Raw genomic sequence first — 27,755 nt, 5'->3', positions numbered from 1 at the left:
ACCCCATACACCAGTTATGAGAGTAAAATGTAATTTAGTTTTCATAATAAATGTATACCTCGCCTCCGATATATTCTAGCACTTTATTGTTAAAAAACTATTTTTCTGAAATATGCTTGGGGGAAGGACGCCATCATATGAGTCGATCCTCATAAAATTTGGGGGGCGAATTTACGATTACATAAAATGTTTTATGCTGAATTTCATTGCGACAGTTCTCTTTTTAAGCGAATTGTAGATACTAATTCTTTTTTAAAGCTGTGTTTTGTATGGGGGCTCGGATCAAAAGCCCGATCATTTCAAATTTCATCAGCGTATTTTAGGACAGTATAAAACAAAAGCACTACTCCGGAGAGACCCAATATACCATCCCTACTAAGGGTATAAAAAGCGCAATAATTGATACTATCGGATATCTATAATGGAAGTCAACCTGTCAATAAGATGGCGAGAAGATAATTCCCTTGGTTAGTGAACACGGAATATAAGGTGGAGGAGATATAGGTGCAGTACAGGTGCTCTATGTAGCCTCGTATGGATCCCCATTACACATACTATTTAAATATTATTTGAAAACCATTGTAAATTTGGATATCATGGGTATTATTTTAGGTTTTTATTCTACTATTCAGTGCCTGGGATGGAAAGATTTTTATTCTAAGTATGTACTTTGAATTAATTTGTTTTTCTTTTCACAAAATGCTTATTGGAAAGTAAACACCTACTAAGAGTATTCATATTGCAATATGAAATAAAACATTTTATTTTTGTCGGTAAATTATTAAGATTTTTTGAATTTTTTTTTATATTTTTCGGGATTTAGAAATCCCGAAAATCCCGGGATCCCGATATCGGGATTCCGGGATTTATTTAAAAATCCCGAATCCCGGGATTTCTAAAAACCAGTCCCGATTGGCATCCCTAGTAACTAAGAATATAGTTGGGTATCCTTTACTTTATATTGCTGCTTGACACCGGCGATGCATTGGAACAATAATTTAGTCAAAAATTTCCTTCGAAAAATTTAGCTATTACCTTATAACCGCATCCTAAAAACCTTCGAACTACTGTTTCAAACAGATTTTCTATGGTGTTGAGATCTGGTGAATAGGCAGGCCACTTCAATACAGGTATCACTTTCGAGTCTAACCACTCGATTACAACTCAAAAGTTGGCTTTAAGGGTTATTGTCGTTTTGAAATCTCCAAACTAGGGCTCTTTCGAACTTTATAATAATAATTAACCCTGAGGAGTAATTTTTTGGAATTTTTCGAATTATATTGTCATCAAATTATCCTGTATTAGAGCAGTTTTACGATGTCTTCAACCCCTATGTTGAGTTTTCACTGTATCTTTCTCATGAAATTTTTTAATATTTTTGAAAGTGTTTTATTTATTCATTAAATATTTATCACAGATTAACAAATATTAGGTAAAATATTAAAAGAAGTATTAAAATCGTTAATTATTTTAGTTTTTAAATCTTAACTCTAGCAATTTTAATTGATAATATAAAAAATTAATTTTGCTAAAAAAAATTACAAAATTTTTTTCTACAAAATTGTCAAAATTATTTTGCATATTTTTTTTTAGTAATAGTCTTCTATTCTGTAAAAGTTCAAAAGTTTCCAATGTTTTGTCAATTACATAATAATAAATAACACTATGCAACAAATTGAGGGTCATGGTCTGGGGGTGAAAAATTCCCATGATAACTTAAAGTACTAGGTTAGAGTATTAAAGCCCCCAAACCGTTCGGCGTTGGTAGGTCAATCTTTTATGTTATCGGTCATTGAAAGTTCGGCTTTTTAACACTAAGTTTATTAAAACTTTACAAATACCTTCTGAATTCACTTCAAAAACATATGTTTTGTTTAGCTATCTACAGAACAACTTTGCAAGGAATATATCTTGCAGATTTCGGACCACAAATATTGATTTTTAATGGGTCATTCGAGTCCATTTTGTAAACACTTGTTATGCAAAGATATACAGTTGTATTCATAAAAAATGCTTATTTTAGATTTAAATCACACAATAGTTGAACTACACTTTAGACTTAAAAGCCATTAATAAAATTGTGGTATTCATAAACAAATAATAAACCTACAGTAACTATTGTGCTGTTTATTGTTTAACTTGGCATCACTGTACAATTTGGCTGTCATTTTCTGTGTTAGTGTTGCGTACAATTAGGATAAAATATTCGTTGATTCGGTTTTCTTAATTTTATATTTTTGGTTATAACACATTTTTGAAAATAAAAACGAACTTTTAAGAAAAATAAATGTATACATGGCTACAATAAATATATATTTAGTTCAGATGAATGAATATAACATATATTTTTTTAATTATAATTAAAAGTATTCGAATAACGAATATTTTGTGACAAAATAAACATCACTATACACATTTTGTTATTTTTACTTATTTTTATAGCAATTTTTAATAAATTTTTGCAAATACTGATAAATTTCTTTGATAAAAGACTACATTTTATTGCCGGAGAAGATGTTTTGCATTGATAGAATACTAATCAATATAATTTACACTCATAATTACTTCATGGCTTTATATTTAGCGAATAAACCATAAAAAAGACAAATAAAATGATTGTGGCCATTATTTGATTGATAGGCGGGCATTTCCAAATTGCCAAAAATAGTATTGACCAACTGGAATATTGTCAAATATTCATCTATTAATCCAATAATGCCTAGATTTTAGTTTTTCCACCAAAACAGAAACTTTTAAAATTTATCTGGAATTTTATTTACAAATTTGTAAACGTTAAAATTACAATTTTTAGATTTCATTTCAGAATAAAACATAACTAGTTTTCGTCTTCAACCTAAAATTAATGAAAAAAGCTTAATCAGAGACAAAATTTGTAAAAAAAATCAACTTATTGTTGGCTTAAAGTAGGGGCGAGCGTACAATAAATTTTTTCTATTTGTCATTGGTTTATTGAAAGTATTTTAAGCTATCTGGCGTTTATGAATACCATTTTCGTGGATTTTGCCTAATAATGTTTAATAAACCTAAAACAACTTTTTATGAATACAACCGATAAATGTTTGTTCGAGTAGGTCGACAGTGGTATCATTTAAAAGGTCTTTCGAAAGCGCATTAGTAAATGTAAAAATCTGCAATATTCATAACACAGCTTCCGTAAAATTATAAAATATTAATAAAAGATTTAATTTTTTCCAACAGTATACGGATTATTTTGACAAATTAGTCAAATTTTATTTAATTTCTATGTGATTAAATGAATCTTGTATTTAATTATTTTTTATATTCGCGTTTTTGTCCATTCTTTTACAGTCTCAAAATTTATATCAAAAATATTTAATATAGGTATCAAACTTTTACATTTGTCATTGACATTTCTAAAACGTGCAATTATTTTCAAATTAAAATATTTTCCCCCACCTTTTTATACCAAATGTGCAAGAAATTAAAAATTTTATTTTTTAAAAAAATATTATAGTTTAAAGTTTTCAAAAAAAAAAACATGTTTTGAGTATTTAAATATATTCAAACTTTTCGCATTTAACTTATACACATTAAACAGTGCATTTCGCAGAAAAATTTTTAATTTGGCCATTTAGTTAGCCGTTTAAATAACATTTTTTGGATTTTCCAAAAAAAAAATATGCTTTTATTCGGAAACCGCGAAAATTTCGAAATGGATGATCTTGATTTACTTATTATTCAATGGCACTTCGAACGAGCTTTCATATCATACCCCTTTCGTTAATAGTTTCTATTAATTAAAGTTAAAAATCCCGTTAACCCACTATGAACTTTCAATTAGCGATATCGTAAAAGTTTGACCTAGCAGCGAAAAATGCTTCGGGGGTTTGAATACACTAATGGCATACTTCCATTTTGTTAAGGAATTTTTCGCCCCCCAAAAATAGTGTTGGATAGTGTAATCGTTATTTGGATTTATTTTTACTGAATTTAATTCTTGGTTTTTTGTTAATTTTGATAAATAAATAAATACAAATAAATATTAATAATATATTAATAATTTTAGAATTTGGACCATTTCTGAAATATTTGAAAAAGTTTCCATTGTTTTTTCGACCACTGTATGTGTTTTATATCTTTCCGAAATGCTTATTATGTGTACATTGCGATTCCTTCACAATAAAGTGCAAAGTTTATTATTAAGTGGCAAAATTTTAGCAAAAACGAATTCGTAACGACAGTCTGCACAAGTTGCCGATTTCGTATACGAATTCCATCAGAATTCGTTACGAAAATCGTATGAAAAGTTGCTCGGAATTCGCAACTCTTTGTCTGAGTAAATTCGGAAAAATGTGCAGAGTTGTCGCTCAGAAATCTGATGTAAATTCCTGGGGAAATTCTGAAGGAATTTTCGACAAATCTGATTGAAGTCGGACAAATGTCTGATACCATGTCTGACATTTTTTCGACATTTCGTACAAAAAAACTATTTTCATATATATAATTTATTATGGTTTAATTTTATTAATTTTAATAAAAATTTATAATCTTCCATTATTCATGACTTCTTAAGGGTACATAAATAAATAATAGAAACTTATAGATTATTTTTAAAATTAATAAAATTAAACTATACTACTTACATATTATATACGAAAATAGAGTTCATTATATACATCTATTTAAAATTATAAAATTAAACCATAAAAAATTATGTAATTTTTTTGCTAATTTTTGTGTATTGTATCACATATGCAGATGTTGTTTACTTGATTTCCAAAGACCAACTGAGAAAATAAAAGAAAAAAATTTAATTCCCTTTAAAAGTACAGTTGACGAATTTGAAGTATAAGAAAAATTCAGAAAATTTCTGACATCAGACATGTCTGAAAAAATTGTGTCTAGTTTAAGACATTACATAATTGTACAAACTGTTTATAACATCAAGATCTACCAGCAGATATAAAACGAGGTAATTCCAAAAGAATAACATTTTTCACCACTTGAAAAGTAGCACTAAGTGATTTTTTTTTATATTCTGTGGAAGTGAAGTTTAATGACTTCCGAAGAAGCAAAAATAATGCTATTTTTTTAATGCTGAAGATATAATTATTTTTTCTTACATGAGTTAAAAAATTTTATTTTTAAACTTTTGTATTAATGTTGTCTATTTCTCTATATTATTTAAGTTGAATTAATTGTATTCTATAATGCTACAATATTACTTCCAAATAACTTTAAAAAAAAAACATAAAAATTCATTACTTTAATAGAGTAAATTCTACTTCTTTTCTCTTCTTTCGGAGTTTTTTAAATTGCAACAATAATATCCCAGCAAAAAATATTTGATGTCATACTTTACAAACGACATATTAATCACATCTAAAAATGCGATTACATACTTTTCGCTTTTAAACCTCAAATATTTCTTTACAAATGAAATCCCAGATAAAAGTGAGGAAAGAGATGTATAAATAACATATTCGAAGTACTTCAAATTTTTTGTGAAAACCCGATGAAATTCACATAAGCGTGTCATTGAAAGAATGTGGTTTGTAATCCTCCTGTGTGGGACCAAGTGAAACTTGCTACAATTTTAGTTTTTTATATGGTTTTATTAATTAATAAAAATACAAAACAATAAAAATTGTGTAAATAACGATGATATCGTGTATCATATAATGTCCAAAGACTCCATTCAACGATACGATAAAACAAAACATAAAAAACAAATATTAAATTCATAACAATTTTTTTAATTTAACAGACGTACTTTCATAGGGTTCCGCATGCAACTGGATCTTAACCTTTAACTACTTCTAGTATGTACTAGTATTTTTTCAAGATCGAAAAAATAAAATCTGATTATGCTCTACAAGGTCTTGCTTTGGTATTTTTGATATTTGCAAAAGTTAGAAAAATATATATAATGTACATATGGGTAATTCGCTTTTATACCCCAGGAAAATTAAGCAAAAAAATGAGCAATCTGGGGAATTTCAGGTAGCTAAATAAAAATTTGCACAAAGCTTCCCCTTAGCATAATTAGTAAGGAATTAAAAGTCACCGAAAATATCTTGGGCGTTTTTGTCGAATAACTTGAAATTTCTACATTTTGGTTGAGAAATATTTTTGAGTATCATTAGTTGTTTTCGAGCTATAGTTCCACATTTTCATCTTTTAGTCCTTCTGGCGCAAAAATTTTACCACTTACTTTACATTTTTGGATTTTAACAGCAAATAATTTAAATATATATTCGATTATCGTTCCAATAAGATATAAAACACAAAATTCGGTTAAAAATTGTAAAAGTTATTGCAAATTCCTCCGATCTTATAAATATAAATTCCTCCGATCCTATATAAATTTACAGAATTATTTGTATATACTTAGACGGTCACCGATATATATACAGTGGTGGAAAAAATAATAGAAACCACCTTATTTTGAGGTAAAAAATAATTTTTCTAAAAAAATGTCCGTTAGAATTTTATGTTTTGTGTCTTAAATAAAAGGTATTAACACTACTTTCTTATGATATATAGAGTTCACAAGTTTTTTTTTGCTCCGTCGTATTTTATTGGTATTTGAAATATTTAGCATTGGAAATAATAATAGAAACGATTAATAGTATTACACTGGAGACATAAGCTAAGATTTCTTAAACGGCGTTTTTGTACTTATTTTAAAAATTGTAACTGTAAATGATACTCCCAATATCAAAATATACTGTTTCCTAGGTTCTTTATGCTAACGTGTGTTTTTTTCAACGCCTGGTTGACCATATGAGTTCTGACGGCTGAATTGGAGCCACGACTTTCAAATTTTCTTAAATAAAAAGTTAAAACAGTGAAAGAAATTGCTTAACATTTTTAAATTACTTAAAAAATTAGTTCTTGAAAAGATTTCGAGCCGAAGAAGTTTTGAATCCGCTTACAGATAGTGATAATCCACCGATTTTTGGCCACGATTTTGAGCAGTATTTCACATTTTGGCAACAACAAAAATTTCAAGAAATGTAAAAATTTCGAAAATTAATTTTAAATTTAGGTATAGTACTGTTAGGGAATTAATACTAGTATATAGACCCAAAACGATCTATTGTAAAAAATAAAACAATATGTTTTTATATGAGGGAAATAAAATATGTTTTTTATTTCATTACCTTTTCTAAAACCTAATACGTTTCTTTTATGAAAAAAATTACAAACAATATTCTTGCTGATGTTTTAATATGATAGGGTGCATTTTATCTAAACTTACGTTACAGTAAACTAACTACAATTAAACTGAATTTTAAAATTTTTTAGATTTTGTGAACTTTTTGTGTTAAATTTTACTTATTTTAGCATTATTAGTCCATCAATATATTTCGATATTTAAGCCACTTTTTAACCACCAAGAACGGATCGAATTGAAAAATTGCGAAATATTGCTCGAAATTTGGCCCAAAAATCGGTGGATTGTCGTTATCTATAAGTGGATTCAAAACTTTTTCTTCTCGAAATCTTCTCAAAAACTAATTTTTTAGATAATTTAACCATTAGAAGTCATATCTTTCACTATCTGAAGTTTTTATTAAGAAAACTTGAAAGTCGGACTTCTGATTCAACTGTCAGGATTCATTTGGTCAATCAAGCTTCGAAAAAACAAATATTTACATAAAAAATTAAGTAAAAACTGTACTTTTATATTAAGAATTTCAAATGTTTTAAATACCAATAAAATACGATGAAGCAAAAAAAACTTAGTAACTCCATATATCATAGCAAAGTAGACTTTTATTTAAGATACAAATCATCAAATTATAACGCGTAGTTGTTGAGAAAATTGGTTTAGTTTTCACCACAAAATAAAGTCGTTTCTAAAAAATTTTAATTGTAATTGATATTCCCAATATCAAAATATACTGTTTCCTCGGTTCTTTATGTTAACGTGTGTTTTTTCCAACGCCTGGTTGACCATATGAGCTCTGACGGCTGAATTGGAGCCACGACTTTCAAATTTTCTTAAATAAAAAGCTAAAACAGTGAAAGAAATTGCTTAACATTTTTAAATTTTTTAAGAAATTAATTCTTGAAAAGATTTCGAGCCGAAGATCCTCCGATTTTTGACCCAGATTTTGAGCAATATTTCACATTTTGGCCGTTCTTGGTGGTTAAAAAGGGGGTTAAATATCAAAGTATCTTGATGGATAGGTAAAATAACTTGAATTTAAAACTAAAATTTCAAGAAATGTAAAAATTTCGAAAATTAATTTTAAATATTACTGTTTGGGAATTAATACTAGTATATAGACCCAATACGATCTATTGCAAAAAATAAAAGAATGTTTTTAAATGAGGAAAATAAAATATGTTTTTATTTTATTACCTTTTCTAAAAGCTAATACGTTTATTTTATGAAAAAAAAATTACAAAGAATATTCTTTCTGATGTTTTTATATAATAGGGTGCATTTTATATAAACTTACGTTACAATAAACTACCTACAATTCCAACTTAATTTAAAAATTTTTTAGATTTTGTGAACTTTTTGTGTTAAGTTTAACTTATTTGAGCATTATTTCACAAGTCCATCAATATACTTCGATATTTAAGCCCCTTTTTAACCACCAAGAACGGGTTGAATTGCAAAATAGCGAAATATTGCTCGAAATTTGTCTCAAAAATCTCGTTATCTATAAGTGGATTCAAAACTTCTCAAAAACTTATTTTTTAGATAATTTAACCATTAGAAGTAATTTCTTTCTTTCAATCTGAACTTTTTATTTGAGAAAACTTGAAAGTCGGCCCTATGATTCAGCTGTCAGGATCCATATGGTCAATCAAGCTTCGAAAAAACAAATGTTTACATAAAAATTAAAGTAAAAACTATACCTTTATATTAAGAATTTCATTTATAATTAAAATTTTTAAAAATAAATACAAAACGCAGTTTAAGAAATCTCAGCTTGTGTCCCCAGTGTAATACTGTGAATAGTTTCTATTATTTTTTCCAATACCAATTTTTTTACCAATAAAATACGATGGAGCAAAAAAACTTAAAAACTCCATATATCATAGCAAAGTAGACTTAAATACATTTTATTTAAGATACAAATCATCAAATTCTAACGGGTAGTTTTTAACAAAAATATAGTTTATTATCAACAAGGATTTCTTTCTTGTCTGCATCATCTATTCCTATTCACATTAGTTCAATAGCACATTAGTTCAAATCATACATTTTTCTATGTAAAATTAATAACGACAAAATAGTTAATAATTAAATAAGGTAACACCCCCGAAAATTTTTAATTATTCAAAAAGCGCAAAAATGCGCAACTTCGGGTGATGTAAAACTAATTAACAACATTTCAGGTTATTCATTTCTTGTTATTTCAGGTTTAACAAACGTTAACATTTTTTAAACGCATTCATGAAGTTCCCAGCAAAATCTTTGCTTACAATGATTACCATTAAGTACTTTATTAATGACTTACTTTGTATGTAAAGTCAAAAAAAAATCAAAATAAAGAAACAAACATAAAACAGTTACTTTTTCTTTTGTTTCCTTTTTTTGTGCACACGATATCAAATATCTATTTTTAGACAAACAGAAAATAAAATAGTATTTGTGTAGAAAAACTATTATTTGACGCACAATAAAACAGCTAAGCAGTGGTGTAGTGAGTGGAGCATCCAACTGGCAGACGGAAGGTATTGAGTTCAACCCCAGTCGGTGTCACTTTTTATTTTTATTTTTTCATAAATATTCTATAAATAACTCTACTAAAAAAAACAACTTATTTCCAACCAAATAATATTGACTTACTTTTGGAACATCTCAAACAAAAATAAGTACTTTTTCTAGTAGAATTGTAAGCACTTTACTCGATGAATTCTGGTGATTTTTCTAGTGAATTTGTAAGCAAATATTTTGCTGGGTTATATTCAATTTCTTTAAGGTTACTTTAAATATTGTATTTTTTGAAGTAAAGAGATATTATTTGCAATCATTTACAAGAATATACATATATAAACTACCCGGCAACAAAATAACATCCAAAGAAGCGAAAAAGAAGTAGAATTAACGCTATTGAAAAAGACCTACAGAAGTGATGATTTTAACACACGCTTGTCATAAGAGGGATACAACTCATTTGACTTCAAAATATCAACGGTAATTAAGGAAATAAATATGCACACATATTTAATACAAAATCCAAAAAAATTAAATTATTTAACTCATAAAAATTTAAGAACAAAAAAATATATCTTCAGTATTGAAAAAATAGAATTATAGATAAGCAGAAATACGCCTACTGCAAAATAAATGTTATAAAAGTGCTGTTTTTGTGTTGCAAGATAATTCGATGAAGCACATCTAAACCGCTAAATATAATTTGTAACACCTAAGATCAATCGGTGGCTGACAATAATGCTAACATTTTTTAAGTGTTTTCATGAAGCAATTCATATCATATAAACATTTTTGTAAATTTTTATGTAATTTCACTATCTTCAAAAATTTCTTTTTTTCTCAACTCAAACTCAAATTTCTTTTTGACTGAACTCAAAATTGTTTTTTTTTTTTTTTTTTGATGTTTTTTTTTTAGAAAAACAAGTATCTTATTCTTTATCTTAAACATTCGTTCATAACATGAATTTTTCAATTTTGTATTCTATATGGTGTAAAATGTTATGTATTTTAACATAAAAGTGCTCTGTAAGTACCGAAATGAAATGTCAATTTCAGGTTTTTTGTAGTGATTGTGTTTCATAATTCCTTTAAATTGCAAGAAAAATTTTGCTTTGGAAATTCGAATATTTAGGAGTAACAAAGAAAAACCCGATAAACAGATTTTCTTGTACAAACTATAGAGATAAAAGAAAACAATTGAATTCATCTGCATCTGTGTTTTCCTGTAGATAAGGAATACTTTTTATTTCGAAATTTCACGCCCTCATACCAGAGTATGAAAACTAACGAAACATTTCGCAAACGTTTCCATAATGTACAAAACTTTTAAAATTTTTTAAATCGCTTTGTACATGTGCAAAACTAAAACAAATACTTTTTAAGTGAGAAAGAGCGAAAACAAAACAATAGGCTTTTCGCTCATCTGCTTGCTTTTGTTTGCTTTACAATCAAACAAAACGCAGAAAAGTATTTTATGAAAGAATCATAAAGTATATGTTTGATTTCATTTCATTTTTTATGGTTTTTATTATGTTCTTTATTACTACTGTATTCCACATAGGCATCTACAAAAACAAAGTCTTCTTTTAATTTTACTCAAAAATGTTTTTGTAATGAGCAAAACAATTTTTGTTACCGTATGATATAAAATTGAAAATATATTACCAAATTAACATCAAAAAAATCTGCAAACAGAAAGGAACGAAAAATTGTAGAACATACACAGAGGAAAAAATATACACGCCTGGTACCAAATTCACACAAAATTTTTCAATAACATCCGATTGCGATTGTGACAACGAATTGTTGCAATGTTGACAAAGTTGCGTGGTCTACATTACATGTTGTTGTATGTATGTACATATGTATGTATGTATGTATGTATGTATGTATGTATGTATGTATGTATGTATGTATGTATGTATGTATGTATGTATGTATGTATGTATGTATGTATGTATGTATGTATGTATGTATGTATGTATGAGAATGATTGGGATCTACTAGAACAATTTAACGGATTAAGTAACTTGGAACTTATGACCGAAAAGGATTAATTTATTAAAAATTTATTTCCCTAATTTTATTTATTGTTATTAATTATTACTTTTCTAATAAAAAAAATAATTTACTACCACTTAATTAGAAAACATACCTGGCTGAATAATTTTCATATTACTAATATTTATGTATGTATGTATGTATGTATGTATGTATGTATGTATGTATGTATGTATGTATGTATGTATGTATGTATGTATGTATGTATGTATGTATGTATGTATGTATGTATGTATGTATGTATGTATGTATGTTATGTATGTATGTATGTATATACTCGACAACAGATGTTATTGAAAAATTTTGTGTCAATTTGGAATCAGGCGTGAATATGTTTTTTTCCATATAAACCCGAAAATATAAAATTTTGAGTTGAGTCACTTTTGAACTGGGAGTGCGATTTGATCTATTGCCAATATAAATCTTTTCTTTTATATACTAAAATTTAAAGAAACTAAAATTGCTCAAATATTTTATAAAAATGTCAAATGCTAAATTAAAATTTTACAGCTAAATCAAAATAAAAATGCTGAATAATGCATTGGTAATTAACAAAACATATTTCGAAAAAAGTATTTTTTTTAAAGAGGGTCTTTTTAAATCTAGTGATATTGAAGAAAATGTCATTACTGCATAATTTTATTAACCGCCTTTTTCTGGAAGTTCTGGACTTATGCATTTTTCAAACACATAACATATTCTTACATAAAAATTCAAATGTATAGGCAAATTAAAAATCTCAGTACAAAATTTTAGTTTTTAAAAATATTTAGTGTTGCCAGAGTTACACTTAAGTATAAAAAATTGTAACACTGTGAGTAGGTTATTGAAAATAAATAAAATAAGTAAAGTTTTTTCTTTTTTAGGTCGTTCCACTAGTAAACAACGCCAGTGAATCATTTTTGGCGTCTTTGGAGGAACATTTAATGTTACTGGTTGTATCATTAAACCAAGCTGTGGTTTCCAGTTGCGTATCTTGCCTTGGAGCAGTCGTAAATAAAATAACGAAAAACTACAAATTAATTCGTGATTGTTTTCATAAGTAAGTTGCTTTTATAAATTAAAGAAATATGTATGTATAAAATTATAAATAATTATGTATGTATACAATTTTATCTGAAGTATATTTTAAGAAAGCATAGGGTAGCCAATACCGATTTTGTTACGTTGTCAACAACAAAGTGTGAAAATTATTTTTTCTAAACTCTGTAAAAATATTTTACAGTATGTGTTATTTTGCAACTTTTTAAATTTTTGTAACACAAAATAAGACCTAACCACGACAAAATGTATACTTTTTCCTCATAAGCTAGTTAGAACATGGCGCAATTTATGCCATTTTTATACCCTACGCCACTTTAGTGGTGAGGAAAAAAAGTTATATATTTCAAGTCTGGGGACTTTGAGCTTTACTTACATGAAATGATAGTTAATTAAACAGATGGAACTGGTGCTTAAAATACAAATGAAAATTATTAGTAATTTGAAGATAATTATCAAAAATTTGTTATTTAAACCTTATAAATATGATTTTTTCCAAAAACTTTAAGTTTCAAAGGCTAGTGCCAAGCAGTGCCAGATATGTTCTCGACGCCTTGATATGTTCTCTGTCCAGAATTTTGCGACCGCCTGCGACCATTCATAAACTTAAGAGTTATTGCCGATAATATAAAAATAGTCGTTGAAACTTAGTAGATTTTTACCATGTAAAAATTTAATGAAAAAATTAAAATTAATTTTTAGTAATATATCATTATAATATCATAATAAAATTGGCAGCTATTAATCTCACATTTAAAAAATTACAAATTCAATATGCGGGGCAGTATCTGTTTAACTTTTTATATTTATAAGTTATTTTAACTATTTTCGAATGTCCGATATTTAGGGAGTTTCATAGCAGGGAATGTTCACGTAAAGCTACGATGGAACATATTTTTTATAGAGCCATGGATACATCCGATCCCAAAATATCTACGGAAATCTTACATTTTAGAATAGGCAAATAATCAAAAGCAAATAATTTTATAGAAAATGAAGAGAATGATTCGGATCTACTAGAACAATTTAAGGGATTAAGTAACTTGGAACTTATGACCGAAAAGGATTAATTTATTAAAAATTTATTTCCCTAATGAATTTCTATATGTTTTTTTTATTATTTTTATTTATTGTTATTAATTATAACTTTTCTAATAAAAAAATAATTTACCACCACTTAATTAGAAAACATACCTGGCTGAATAATTTTCATATTACTAATTTTGGATATTAGATTCTCATTTTTAGTTTTTAGCAATAAGAATTAAGATTCATAATTATCAAGTTATCTTAATTATATATTTTCAGTAATAGTTATATATAATAACAATAAATAAAAATTGATGACCGCCATATTTGATCCGCCATTTTGAATATTTCAAGTATTTCAAATTTAATTAAGGTTTGGCATAGTTTTATGCCCGAAATACATAAGCCAACGATTTCATACCATCTTCATCTTAAATACTGCTAAGAAATTAAATATTTAATTATTTCTTATGTTTGATCCGCCATTTTGGATTCAGTTTATTCAATTTTTAAAATCTGACTTCATATTTGTAATCAGCGACCAAAGGTCCATAAAACGTGTTCAATAAAAATTTAATTAATTGAATTTTTAAAAATTTTGGCCTCCATTTTAGATCCGCCATTTTAAATTTTTACTTTTTTTTTGCAGAATCCTAATCAGTGTCACCGAAATCCTTATATGTGATATTTATTTATTTATTTATTTATTTATTTATTTCATACATCCACTGCTCTAATTATGGCCAAAAAATGGGATCTCTGGCCCAGTGTGCAAGGAGTGTTAAAATCGGTCCATTATTTTACCTAGCCCCCATACAACAGAACCCCCCGAAAAGGGGTTCTGAGCTCATAATTATGTTAAATATACCTGTATATTGATAAAAAGCGGCACAACTAAGTTTTATACAAACCTTGATGACCTTGCCTTTGTAAAAATTTAATTTAAAAAGTTTTGTGTTTGTAAAATATAGTTCGTTTAGTAAAAAACGATTTTGTAAAAAAAAAAGTTTTAAAATTCCAAGACAAGGGTGTAGTACAAGGGAAAATTAGCCATCCGAATATTACTAGGTTTAGGAATAATGTAGTCTATACAACAAAAAAGGCAAATATTTTAAAACCAAAGCCCCCATATGAATTAAATAGAAAAATTCGTAAATGTTCGTATAGAAAAAAGGGCGGACTTTCATCTGAGGGGCTTGAAACCCCCACATGAATTAAATAGACAAATTCGTATATCTGGAAAACTATTAGAGCTATAATTTTAAAGTTTTACATGAAGAACTTTGAGAATAAAGTTCGGACTTTCAATGGGGGGCTTGGCACCACATATATGAATTAAATACAAAATTTTGACGAACTTGCAATAATTTGCGTGGCATCTTTCATATGTAACATATTGTAAATCTGGAAAACTATTGTAGTTAAAATCTTCAAAATCGTTAAGTGGGTTTTTTATTTATATTGCTTTTAGGGTAGCAAAACACACTGGGTATAGCTAGTACATATATGAAAATTAATGTATGTTTGTTTATTTGTTTGATTATTTGTTTGTGCCTTATAGGAGGCTAAACCACTGAACAGATCTTCTGGAAATTCTCACTGCGTGTTCCTCTATATTTGGAAGAAACAATAGAAATTTTAAGTTGGCGAGACACCCACATACAAAATAATATTAAAACTCACATATCTCAAATTTGTATAGACAATTTTGACATCGATATGAAAATTTGTGAACAAAATGGGCGGACTGGCTATTGTGGGCGTGGTACCTCCCATATAAAATAATATTGAATTAGTATATCTGAGAAAATATAACAGAGATTGAAACCATCAATATCGAACCATTTTTAATCGTTGATATCTTCGAAACTGATTGACCAATTAAAATAAAGTTTTGTATAGTCTCCTAATTTTATTGCTATAAATTTTGATTGTTAATTTGGTTTAAAAAAGGCTTCTGAGCTTGGTCGGAAAAAACTTATTTTGCATGGATATATACGAGACTTTCGTCGATGCCAAATGCCGCTTAGATAAGATATTCTAATGTTGATACTGTCATTCTTATACTGTCATCCTCTCATAATTGACCAATATTTGTCCAATAAAATTGTTGCTAGTTTAAATTTATTTTTGCTTGCACTTTTTTTGGGAACCTATCAATCAACTGAGAAAAATAAGTCAATAATATAAAATTTAGGACTTTCATAATTTAATTTTTACCAAATTTATCTGATATAAGATTATTTTAACAAAATTCTCAATATTTTGTGACAAGAGAACCCTGATTAACCCTGATTTTAAAATGAATAATTCAAAAATTTTACGCACTAGACTTCTTCCAATGTTTTTTTTTGGACTAGACGGCCTAAATAAATAAATAAATCTATATAGGTTTTATATCATGAGCAAAATCGTTGTAAACTAGTGTATTTTGCGAATACAAAAGTTCCGTTATTAAACACTGCACTTGCTTTGACAATTATATCGGCCAAGAACTGCCAGAGTTTTTTTCAAATGGGTGTAACTTTTCACCTATTGGTCCTAGCAAAAATTTTCCAAAGGAGTTCAGATAGCTATTTCTTCATTATTTACAAAAAAAAAATAGATGAAGAAATAGCTATCTGAGCTCCTTTGGAAAATTTTTGCTAGGACCAATAGGTGAAAAGACATTTAAAAGTGCGTTAGAAACTTAGAATGCTTATGCAATTATCGCTCCAACAACAAAATCGGTTGAAAATTGTAAAAGTTATTACAAATTTTATTTGAAAAGGGCATAAGTTTATCTCAAAATATTTTGTAAGAAATCTTTGTTTTTATACCCTACACCACTTTAGTGGGGAGGGTATATTGGATTTGTGCTGATGTTTCCCCACAGAAAATTTTCAGAGTACTCGGAATTGTAACCAATGTTGTGTGCTTTACTTTGTGTTACTTATTTTTTTTTTTTTATTATAATTTACTTGTATATAAAATCTGGATATGAAGTTTAAATTTTTAATAATTTTTTTACATCTTAATATACTTGTGATTAACATTGTATGTGAGAACAGAAAATTAAAATATAAAAAAAATCAAGTGTGCTGTAATTTAATCAACAAAAAATTTTTCATTTATCGAAAAATATTTTTTGGATCAACATTTTTCAATGTTTAGATGAATTTTAAGCAAAATTTGTTGCTTAAAATTAGGATCATGATCTAGTGATAATTGGAATGGCCTTATACTTATGAATGAATTTGTAGATACATGTATTTGGGTAGCATTTTTTAAAAAAACATCCATATTTAGATACTTCTTAATACACATGTATTTTAACTAGAAAGTTGTTGTAGATACTTTTTGATACACTTGTGTTCCAGCTAGGAAGGTGCTGTAGAAACAATTTTACTTACTAGGTTTATCGGTAAGAATGTAGGAATAGCTACTTTTCCACACACAAGTATATTATAAAAAAAGTATAATCTACACACAATATCGCAAACCTAGTCTATCAGTTAGTGTGTCATTTTCAAGCGGCCATATCCTGTGTAAAGTAAGCCAGAGTGTGTGTAAGTTTGTAAGCACTTTCGAATACAAAATAAGCAACACAATATCAATGTAGTAAGCTATAAATTTTCTGTTGGGTTGTAACATATAAAAATATTCGTCCTAGACCCACCTTAAAGTATACCAATCGGCTTAGAATCGTTTTCTGAGTCGATTAAGCTATGTCCGTCCGTCTGGCTGGCTGGCTGTCCATGTAAACCTTGTGCGCAAGGTACAGGTCGCAATTTTCAAGATAATTCGATGAAATTTGGCACGCACGTTTTATTTGACCCAAGGACGAAGCCTATTGAAAATGGTTAAAATCGGTCCATTATTTCACCTACCCCCATAGAACAGAACCCCCCGAAAAGGGCTTCTAAGCTCATAATTATGTTAAATATACAGATATATCGATAAAATACGGCACAACTAAGTTTTATAGAAGTCTTGATGACCCTGCCAAATTTCATAAAGATCGGGCCCCATTTGACCCTAGCTCCCATACAAAGTCTCCTTCAGAAAATTACATGAATGTCCCAAATTAACTTATAAACACAAATATCGCGATGAAATTCAGCACAATAAAATATTATGTAAATATAAATATATTCACAATATTTTATCGGGCTTGGTCCATATTTGCCCCTAGCCCACATATAAAGCCTCTTTCAGAAAATAAGTTTTTCATCCATAAATTGCTTAAATGTATCGGAGCAAGGGAATATTGAAGATAAATGCTTTATTATGAAAAATAAATCACATTTAATATTCATAACTGGTGTAGGGTATCATATGGTCAGCCACGCCCGACTATACTTTCTAACTTTTTTTTTATTAAAAAAGATATTGCGAAAATTACTTGTGTTTTTATCTATCAACTTCTATGTTTAAATTTTTTAGCCCTATAGAATTCATAGAAGTAGGTTGTGTTACGCTTGCTTTAAACATGGTCCGAACTGTTTTTTGTAATTTTTAAAGGGTTATAACTTTGGATCTAGTTGGTGGATTTCCACGATTATTTCACTGTATGATAACTATCAGCTAAAAAATGTAAGCCGAATTCGTACAGAGAGTCTGTAGAAGTTGCCGATTTCCTAGCCGAGGTTGCTCAGAATTTGGAAATCTTTGTTTGAGGAAATTCCGAAAACTGTGCAGTGTTTTCGGTCAGAATTCAGTATGAAATCTGATGTAAATTCCTGGAGAAATTCTGAAGGAATTTTCGACAAATCTAATTGAAGTCGGACAAATGTGGGATACTATGGCTGACATTCTTTCGACAGTTCGTACAAAAATCTGATCAAATATAAGAATGTCTAATCGATGTCGGACAAATGTCTGATAAAATGACCGACAATTCGTTCAAAAGTCTGATCAAATATAAGAAAGTCTGATAGATGTCGGATAAATGTCTGATAAAATGTTCGACAAACATCCGAATTTCGTAAGAGTATAAAAAATTGGGCTGACTATTCTGACCATAGTCTGATGAAAACTATCTAGATATATATAAGTTATTATGATTTAATTTTATTAATTTTAATAATAATTCATAAGTTTCCATTATTTATGTGTTTATTTGGGACTTCTTAAGGTTGTATACATAAATAAATCATCACTTTTAAAATAATAAAATTAAACTGTGTATAATACATTATGTACTTTCTTTCTAATTTCTGTGTATTATAAAAATATTAAACAATTTTAAACAAAAAATCATCACATATGTAGATGTTGTTTATTTGATTTCCAAAGACTGAAGGCTCAGTTAGTTTGAAAGTTCCGTAACGTTTCCTTTCTGTGACGTTCCTTTGGCTGTTTATTTGTAGTTAGTTTCTAAGTAAGAACGTAGCTGCTGTTTTTAAGAATAAAAAAAAGCAACTCTGATTTGTTGTACGCTACTTATCATGAAAATAAAAAAGGAAACTGAATGAATTATTTTTCAGTGATTCATAAACTCAGTTTCCTGTACGTAATTCCTAAGAATCTTCCAATCTGTGTTAGTCAGGAATGTTAATTCCGGAATAACATCACTTCCAAGATACTCAAATTTAACTTCGACGAATGCCTGTCAGTGGCTAAGAAAGTGCTCCAGAGTTTCGCTGTCCTCTCCACATGCTCTACATTCGTCTGAATCCGCACGTCCAATTTTTGCATAGATGTGCTCGTAGTCCAGTGTGCCCACTCAGAATACGTACCATCATACTATCTTCAGACTTGCTCATTTTGAGGAGATTTTTCGTCTTGCTCCCATCAGGGTCACCCCATATGATCTTCGTGGTTCTACCCACTATTTCATTATTCCAAGCGGCCATATGGGATTCTCTCACCCATATTTTTAATTCAGCTTTTGTTTCGTCGAATGGTTTTGCGTTTGTCAGGTAAACTGCCTCGAGCTCCCTTCCCTTTAAAGCTATTACATTCGCCCTTTCGTTACCGACTACTCCCGAGTGGTCTGGTACCCATATGATGTGAACCTTACCTCTGGGAGAGTATTAGATTTAGTTCTATCGCCTGATATCGCCCTAATTGCCTTCTGGCTATTGGTAAATATATTAAGCGCTGTGGGCGCCATATTTATTCTAATCTAATTTACGCATTCCGTTATTGCTCGTACTTCTGCCTGGAAGCTTGTGTTATGATTAGGTAAACGGTGGTATATTTCTGTTTCTGGGTCTTCAATATAGAACCCCAGCCCCAATTTGGAGCCATCCGTGTAACAACGGATTCCTACTGGTATTTCCTCTAATGTTTCGCTTGGCCAAGACATTCTATCTGGGATCAGCGTTTCAAAGTTTCCGACATATTCTGTGTCTGGTATACGATCAGACACGTCCGATGATTGTGTGTAACCTTCCAATGTGTACAGTATACATTGATGACGTGTCCTATAACCGCTTTTGGCCAGTTCGCCTAAAGTAAAGAGCCGTTCGGCTGTAAGCGCCGCCTCATATCTTAAATATGTTTCAAGGGTTGAATATCTAGCAACGTTTCCAGAGCCTTGGTTGAAGTAGTACACATGGCACCACTTATACCCAAGCAGCATGTACGCTGAACTCCCTGTAGTAGTTTGATATTGCACTTTTTATCTAAAGCAGTCCACCAGATTATTGAAGCATTAGCTAGAATTGGTCTAATTACACTTTTATAAAGCCAATTTGTCATAGTAGGACTAAGACCCCATTTCATGCCTATAGCTCTCCGACATATCGCCCAGCACCGATGTGCCTTGTTGATCCTATCCTCTATGTGGGGTCTCCATTTTAATTTCCGGTCGAGGATTACACCTAAGTACTTAACTTTGTCTGTCACTGGTATCTTCTTGCCCAGGAAGCAAGGTTCAGTATACGTAGAAATGTTTGTCTTTCTTGTGAAAAAACAGATTTTCGTTTTTGCCGGGTTAACATTGAGGCCTCTCGGTTGGGCCCAGCTCAAGGCCGTATTCAGAGCCTCCTCAGCTCTTCTACACAAGTAATTTCGATCCTTTCCCTTTAAAAGTATTATGACATTGTCTGCATAGCAGACAGGTCTAAGTCCTTTCTCGGTTAGGGTCCTTAGGAGGCTATTAATCGTGGTAACCCAGAGTAATGGTGACAAAATGCCACCCTGTGGTATAACGCGAAATACCTTTTTCCTGACAGTTATATCGTACATCTTACAGCTTATCCATCTGTTCCTTAGCATGTGGTTGATCCAGTTACGGAGCACCCGGTCAACATAAAACTGGCCTAGGGATTGGACAAGAGTAATACCCCCTTATTCATAAACACAAATTTCTTATGGAAATTTTGTTTTATAAACCTTTTGTTAAATAAAATTGTGTTTATGATTAAGGGGGTTAGTGTGCACGTTATTGAAGGCGCTTTCGATGTCAATGCATACCGCCAGTGTATATAATTTGCTATCAAAGGATGCACCTATATAGTGGACAACTTCGTTTAAAGCGGTTTCCACCGACATAAGCATGCTGCTTAAATTTTAGGTCTTTGTCGGGTATACTGCTTTTAACCATACTATCGACTATCCGTTCCAAGGTTTTAAGTAGGAAGGACGTAAGACTTATCGGTCGATAAGACTTAGGTGTCGAATAGCTAGGTTTCCCTGGTTTAGGTATAAATATTACCCTTGCATCCTGCTGTCCTCAAACGGTTCAACCAAGGTACTTGTGAGCATTTCTACATTATTTCGACATTGAAAAAACGGTTCTTTAGTAAGGAACCGAACATTATCCAATTAGTTTTAGACTTATTCCGAAACTTTATCGGCTTTGGTGGCGGCCGTAGTATTTTGAATCTTATGTACCGATGGTCAGAAAAGGAGTGCTCGTCCGAAACTCTCCAATCCTGAATTTCGTTTATAAGCTCTTCTGAACATATAGTTATTAGGCTTCACGCAATATTTTTGAAATTGTGATATCATACCTTTTATGACAGTTTTTGGAACAGCACTAATATTGGCGTAATTATTTTGTTAAAATTTCAACTCCTTCATCTGCATATCTGCGGCCAAAATACCGATTTTGGGCGACATTTTTTTATAGTCCGAAAACTGCTGTACATATTTCAAATCTGACTTTAGTATACTATTCTGCAGGAAAATTTAAGATATATAAACTTAATTTGACAGAATTTAGATGCACTATAAATGCATAAGAGCAAAAGAAAAAAAGCAATTAAAAAAAAATCAAAACCTGATTTTATCATTCGTAAATATAATGTTCAATGCCCTTAAGAAAATAGTGTTAAAATTGTTAATTTATTGTAATCCCTTTAGGAGTTATGATGGTTATAATGTTGGCTTGTGGTTTAATAATTTCCCATCAAACAATGGTGTTTTTCATCATCATCTCCGAATTTAATAAAACTCCATCCAATTAATGTTCCATATATAACCTGCATAATGACAAATTTTGGGCCTTATAACTTTCGTGGCATAGAAAAGGTATACATAGAACTGAAACTGAGTATGACAAAACCTAAGTCTGCTGTCAAAAACCTAAGTCGTGAGAATGTATTAGTTGAAAAATATGTAACCCAACAAACACAAACTCTTTCGTTTAAAAAGTTTTTATATTTTTGTTTGATATTATATTTCGATATTTTATGAAATAATGGTTTGAATTAGCCATTTTTATTCAATATCAGTTGACCAATGTAAGAAAGATCTTCATTAAAAATTATTTTTAATTTTAAATAAACTCTTTGTGGTTGCTGGGTTGAGTCAATATTGACACTTGAAAATAATATTAAAAAAATAAAAACGATTGAAAAATTTGTTTTTTTGTTTTCAATAATTTTATGGGAAAACATAACTTTTAGCAGTGTTTATTGCAGCAGCAGGGGCTATTTTGCCAAAGGAATTGTGCTAATGCTAAAATTAACGCTTGATATGAACGATTATTGTTAATTTCAAAGCAGCCCAAATACAGTCAAAATACACCCTACACCACACTAATGGGAACGGTATTTTGTTTACGTCTTAAAGTTTGTAACACCCGCGTCGATGCCCATAAATAAGCCTATTGAACTTTTTTGTAAGCGGTACATGCTATACAAGAATAGGGTATTTATAAAATTCGACTCAACAAATTTTATATATACGAAATTTTGACTATATATTGTTATAATGAGTAGTACATTCATTAATTAAGCAAACATCAATCTCTTGAATATAACTTCTACATAAAAAAATACTAAATAACTTATTGCTACTTACTCGCAATGTGGTAGGGTATGATGTATTCGGATACATTTTGTACTTTCATATTTTTGTTATTTTATGTAAACAAAAATAAAAATACTCATACAATTGTATTAAATTCACACAGAACCTGTACATGTGAGAGAGTAATATTTCTTATTCTCAGTTTCAGTTCTATTTATTTTTCTATGTTTCGTGGTTTAAAATCTGAAAATTTAAAGTCTCATCACATCTAAAGAGTTAATGATAAAATTTTTGTTTTTGCACCATTTGTCTCAGCAAAAAGCATACTTTGATTATGCAAAAACGGGAAACATTTTATTTTTTGAAACGAAGCCTAATAGTTATATCTAATACTTCTTCTCTGATTCTATTGACGAAGGTAGCTTTATTACATAAGTTCGATGTGATCAAGTCTTTAGCATTAAGGAAATCCATAAGGGCTACATGGTGGGAGTTGGCATCACAACCTATTACAATTTTCTTTTTTTTTTCCTTTGTGCCTCTTCGAACAGTTTCATCAGCTCCGACGTTGGTGGTAGTGTCGGAGAATCGAAAGGCAGGTAAACAGATGCAAGGTGCTGAAGCAAGGTTGCCACGACCTTGCTTCAGCACCGTTGCATCCGATGTGGATAATCCTGTTGAGAGGAGAAAACATAAGTTCTTGTGACATAAGATACATGTTCTCGGTCGAGACCCTGTATCAGCGTAGAAAATTTACGTGATTTAATCCAGAAACCTTGTTGCGAATCGTCCAAGGTTCCTGGATTAAACCTATATGTATCTTACCTGTGTTAATTTTAGCCATCAGAGCGTTGGTAGCTGTCTCGCTCCGATGGAGGTTTATTTGAATAACCTCAATCATTGTCATCCATTTAAATTGTCTTCCAGCGAGTTGGTGATCACATCCCCGCTCGTTGGATTTGACTCCTCCGGGTAACCTGAAGTGGCTATTGATGCAGTGGGTGCCATTGATGGCACTGCGGTGTCCTTATTAGGCATAGCAAGAGCAGTCTTCACTTTCCCAATTTTGGACAGCACTGCTGTTCTGTCTTCTGGCGAGTGAGTGATTTCCTCCTCGCTTTTAGGATTTGACTCCTCAAAATTACCAGTACTTGCTAATGATGCTTTGGGTACCGTCTTAGGTGTTTTAGTGTCCTTATCGGGACCGGTTTTGACATCCCTTTCAATCGGCGCCTCCCCAATTTTGGAAAGGGCAGCTGCACCTTCTTTTGGGGAGTTAGTGGTATCTTCCTCGCTTTTAGCATTTGACTTCTTAACGTTATCAGTAGTTGCTACTGATGCTGTGGTCTTAGGTATTTTAGTGTCCTTTTAGGTATTTTAGTGTCCTTTTCGAGCCCTTCCAATCGGCACCTTTCCAATTTTGAATATAACAGCTTTAGAGTCGAAGTAAGCCCTACCTTTATTCTTGGCAAGACTAGCCATAGATTTCTGGTCGATACCTATTACAAATAAAGTTCCCTCAGGTTCTTCTTTCCTGTAAAAGACATCCCATTTTTCCACGGCCAGCTCAGCATTTTGACCACCAAGAATTTCCAGTATACGTTCATTAGCCAGTTTACTGCCCCATCCTTTTATGTAGACAGTGGACTTTAAGAGCACCGGAAGTTCGCTCCTCTTTGTCAGTCCCAGCTTAGCGCCGTCCCAGGGAGGAGATATACTTTCCACTAAGTTCTTTAGGGTGCTAACACGTTGGTGAGATGCCAACCTCATCAACATCACGCCCATGCTGAACTCGCAGCTCACGCTCTCTATTGGTTGTTTGCCCTTTGAAGCAATTGCATCTACAAATTTTATGACGATCAGTCCATATTTGGCTCAAGCTCCTGTAAAATGTTTTGCGATCCAAATTAAATTTCTTTTTAATTGTTATTATGTAGTCTCATTTAAAGTTTCTTTGAAAATTGTGACAAATCCAAAAAAGTTTGATTACCTTCGAACAGATTACCTTCCAACAATTGTAATTGGCGCGTTTAGGATTTAATTGCAATCTAAAATCGTAAATTTTGCGGAAGGTTGCAGATATGTATGTATGTGCAGTTAAAGACATATAAATAGTGTAGTGAATACGTCCCGATAAACTACTCCATGGAACACAAACCCAATTACCAAAGTCACATAAAAGAGACGAAACACTTTAACGACACAAATTATGTATTATAAAAGAAAATGTATGCTGTTTTGATAAAAATGCTAATAAAAGCGGAGATAAGCGAAAAGCTAATTATGTTACTTTCGTTTTTTCTCACTCAAAAAGTATTTGTTTTGTTTTGCTTATATACAGAACCAAAGAATATAAATATATTAGGGCTTTCAGTTGGTACCTAAAGGAGTTGTCATTCGGTACCTAACTCTAAGAGTTACGTTTTTTCTCACTCAAAAAGTATTTGTTTTGTTTTGCTTATATACAGAACCAAAGAATATAAATATATTATGGCTGTCAGTTGGTACCTAAAGGAGTTGTCATTCGGTACCTAACTCTAAGAATGTATTGGTACAATTTTTGTGTAAGTATTTGAGCTCCAACCACTTTCACCATTATTTCCAAACATACATTCATAAAATCGTACTTAAAAATTTTAGGTTAAATAAATAACATTAAGGGCCATTATTACAACTTACCTTTAATGTTCGTAATAATAAAAGGTAACTTTAATTAAAGTGAGGAATAAAGTGAACTTTAAATATTTTCATTATTACAACATAATTTTTTAATATACAAAAACCGTAGCATACTTTTAGCCGTTAATAATATTTTTTATATGAAAAATGACATTGAATTTATTTTTGATTAATATTTTTAAAAAATTATTAAAGCTTACGTTAGAAGTTAAAGGTAACGTGATCTTCCCGTTAGCCTATCGGACACTTTTAGATAAAGTTGACTTGTAATAACTAAATACACATTATTTGTACGATAACTTCCTAACTTTAGTTATTGGCAAGTTATAATAATGGGCCTAAATTTTCTACTTTCCAGATTTTTCAATTTATTTTGCCTACATCTAATCAGTAAATATTTAAAAAAATATATTTTTCGGACTGTAAATCTCTTTTTTTGTAAAAAAAAATAACTTTATTTAAAATAGTTTTTTTCATTTTCAATACCAAAATTTGTTTTTTTTTTTTCAATTTTTGTTTCAACACACAAAAATGAATTGTCAAAAAAATATTTTTTCGTTTGTTAAAAATAAAAATATTTCGTGTTGTTAAATGCGATAAAATTGTATAAAAAATAAAAAATGTTATGTGTTTTTGAAAAATTATATTTTTTCAATATTGAATCTATGTTTACAATCGCATTCACGACCTACTTTCAAACTCTCATGCAGTATACTGGTTTCCACCCCTGCTTCTGTTGCCTCACTTAACTCAGCTACTGTAACTGATGTCCTCCTGGGCAATATCATTTTCATCAATGTACGACTGTCTCGACTGATTTTATTACTTACTAAAAGTGACATGGCATCAGCGTTACCGTTATCTTTCGACGCTTTAACACGTATTTCGAACTCAAACGATTGTAAGAAAATAGCATAATGCTTCATGATGAAGTTGAAGATCGGCAGTCCCTTTTTCGGTGAAAATATTTGCGCAATTGGTTTAATATCAGTTACCAGTATGAACTTTCTGCATAAAATATACTGATAAAAACGACGAACGTCCACTACAATTGCCAATGCTTCTTTATTTCTGTTGCACTTTTGAGAGGGTTTGGGAAGCGAATTGAATAGGCCTCTCTGTTCCATTAGGCATTTGGTGACTAAATACAGCCCCCACTCTGTAAGGACTTGCGTTCGCGGTCAACATTAATAATTAACACTGGCAATTTCGGATCGAAATGTGTCAGAACTACGTCCAATTGCATATGCTGTTTTACTTCCATTAGAGATTTCTCGCAATGTGGACTCCATTTAAATTCGACATCCTTTTGTAGCAACCGATTAATTGGGTATAATACAGTGCTCAGATTCTTAAAAAATCTACCATAATAATTCACCAAACATACCAATGATCGTACTTCATCCTTGTTCCTTGGAACTTTAATGTCTTGAATAGCCTCCAATTTAGATTTAATTTTATGTATTCCTTCTTTATCTATTAGAAATCCGCTTTGGGCGATCGATAGTTGCATAAAGGTGATTTTCCAGCATATTATGCATACTCAGCCTTTTAAATACTTCCTCAATTCTACTTATATAAGCGACATCATTCTCAGCTTTAATTTTTATTTCATATAATATCAAGCGACAAATAACAAAGTTATAGTTTTCTTTTCTCAAATATTTAACAAAAACGACTAGTTAATTCATATTTTACTCGTTTGTTGCAAAATAAAGACAAAACAATGCACAAATGCATGATTTTTGTAATATACAGTTAAGGAAAAAACTCTACATACACCCTTTAATTATTACTTTTTAAGAAATTCTTAATATATATTAAAAATAAATTTATGGTATTATATTAAGTGTTAACAAAAATATTTATTTCAATAAAGAAAAAATCCAAGTTTTAAAAAAACAAACAAACAAAAAATAAAGAAAAAAATTCAAATTCATAGGAAAAAAGTCTACATACATTTACAAAAATTAAAATATTAATTAAAATTTTTGTACTTAAAGCGATAAAAAAATTGTTTAGTACTTAGTCGGTCCACCTGGAGCATCAATTACTGCTTGAAGGCGTCGGGGCATTGACATTACCAAATTTT

The 27,755-nt window shown here is 30.1% G+C and overlaps 1 protein-coding gene across 1 annotated transcript in view; it reads left to right on the top strand.

Moving 5' to 3' along the window:
* Positions 1-27,755, top strand: part of LOC119604111 (nipped-B protein-like) — a 174,570-nt gene that overhangs the window by 57,672 nt on the left and 89,143 nt on the right. Inside the window, exon 3 of the mRNA XM_037956564.1 lies at positions 12,595-12,770. Coding sequence (XP_037812492.1) covers positions 12,595-12,770 — 176 coding nt within the window. The remainder of the gene's footprint in view (positions 1-12,594; positions 12,771-27,755) is intronic.

Source organism: Lucilia sericata, unplaced genomic scaffold (genome assembly GCF_015586225.1).
Source record: "Lucilia sericata isolate MDLA Ls3-8-SP2 unplaced genomic scaffold, ASM1558622v1 Contig000363F_arrow, whole genome shotgun sequence".
Lineage (NCBI taxonomy): Eukaryota > Metazoa > Arthropoda > Insecta > Diptera > Calliphoridae > Lucilia > Lucilia sericata.
This window is presented reverse-complemented; position numbering and strand designations above follow the sequence as displayed.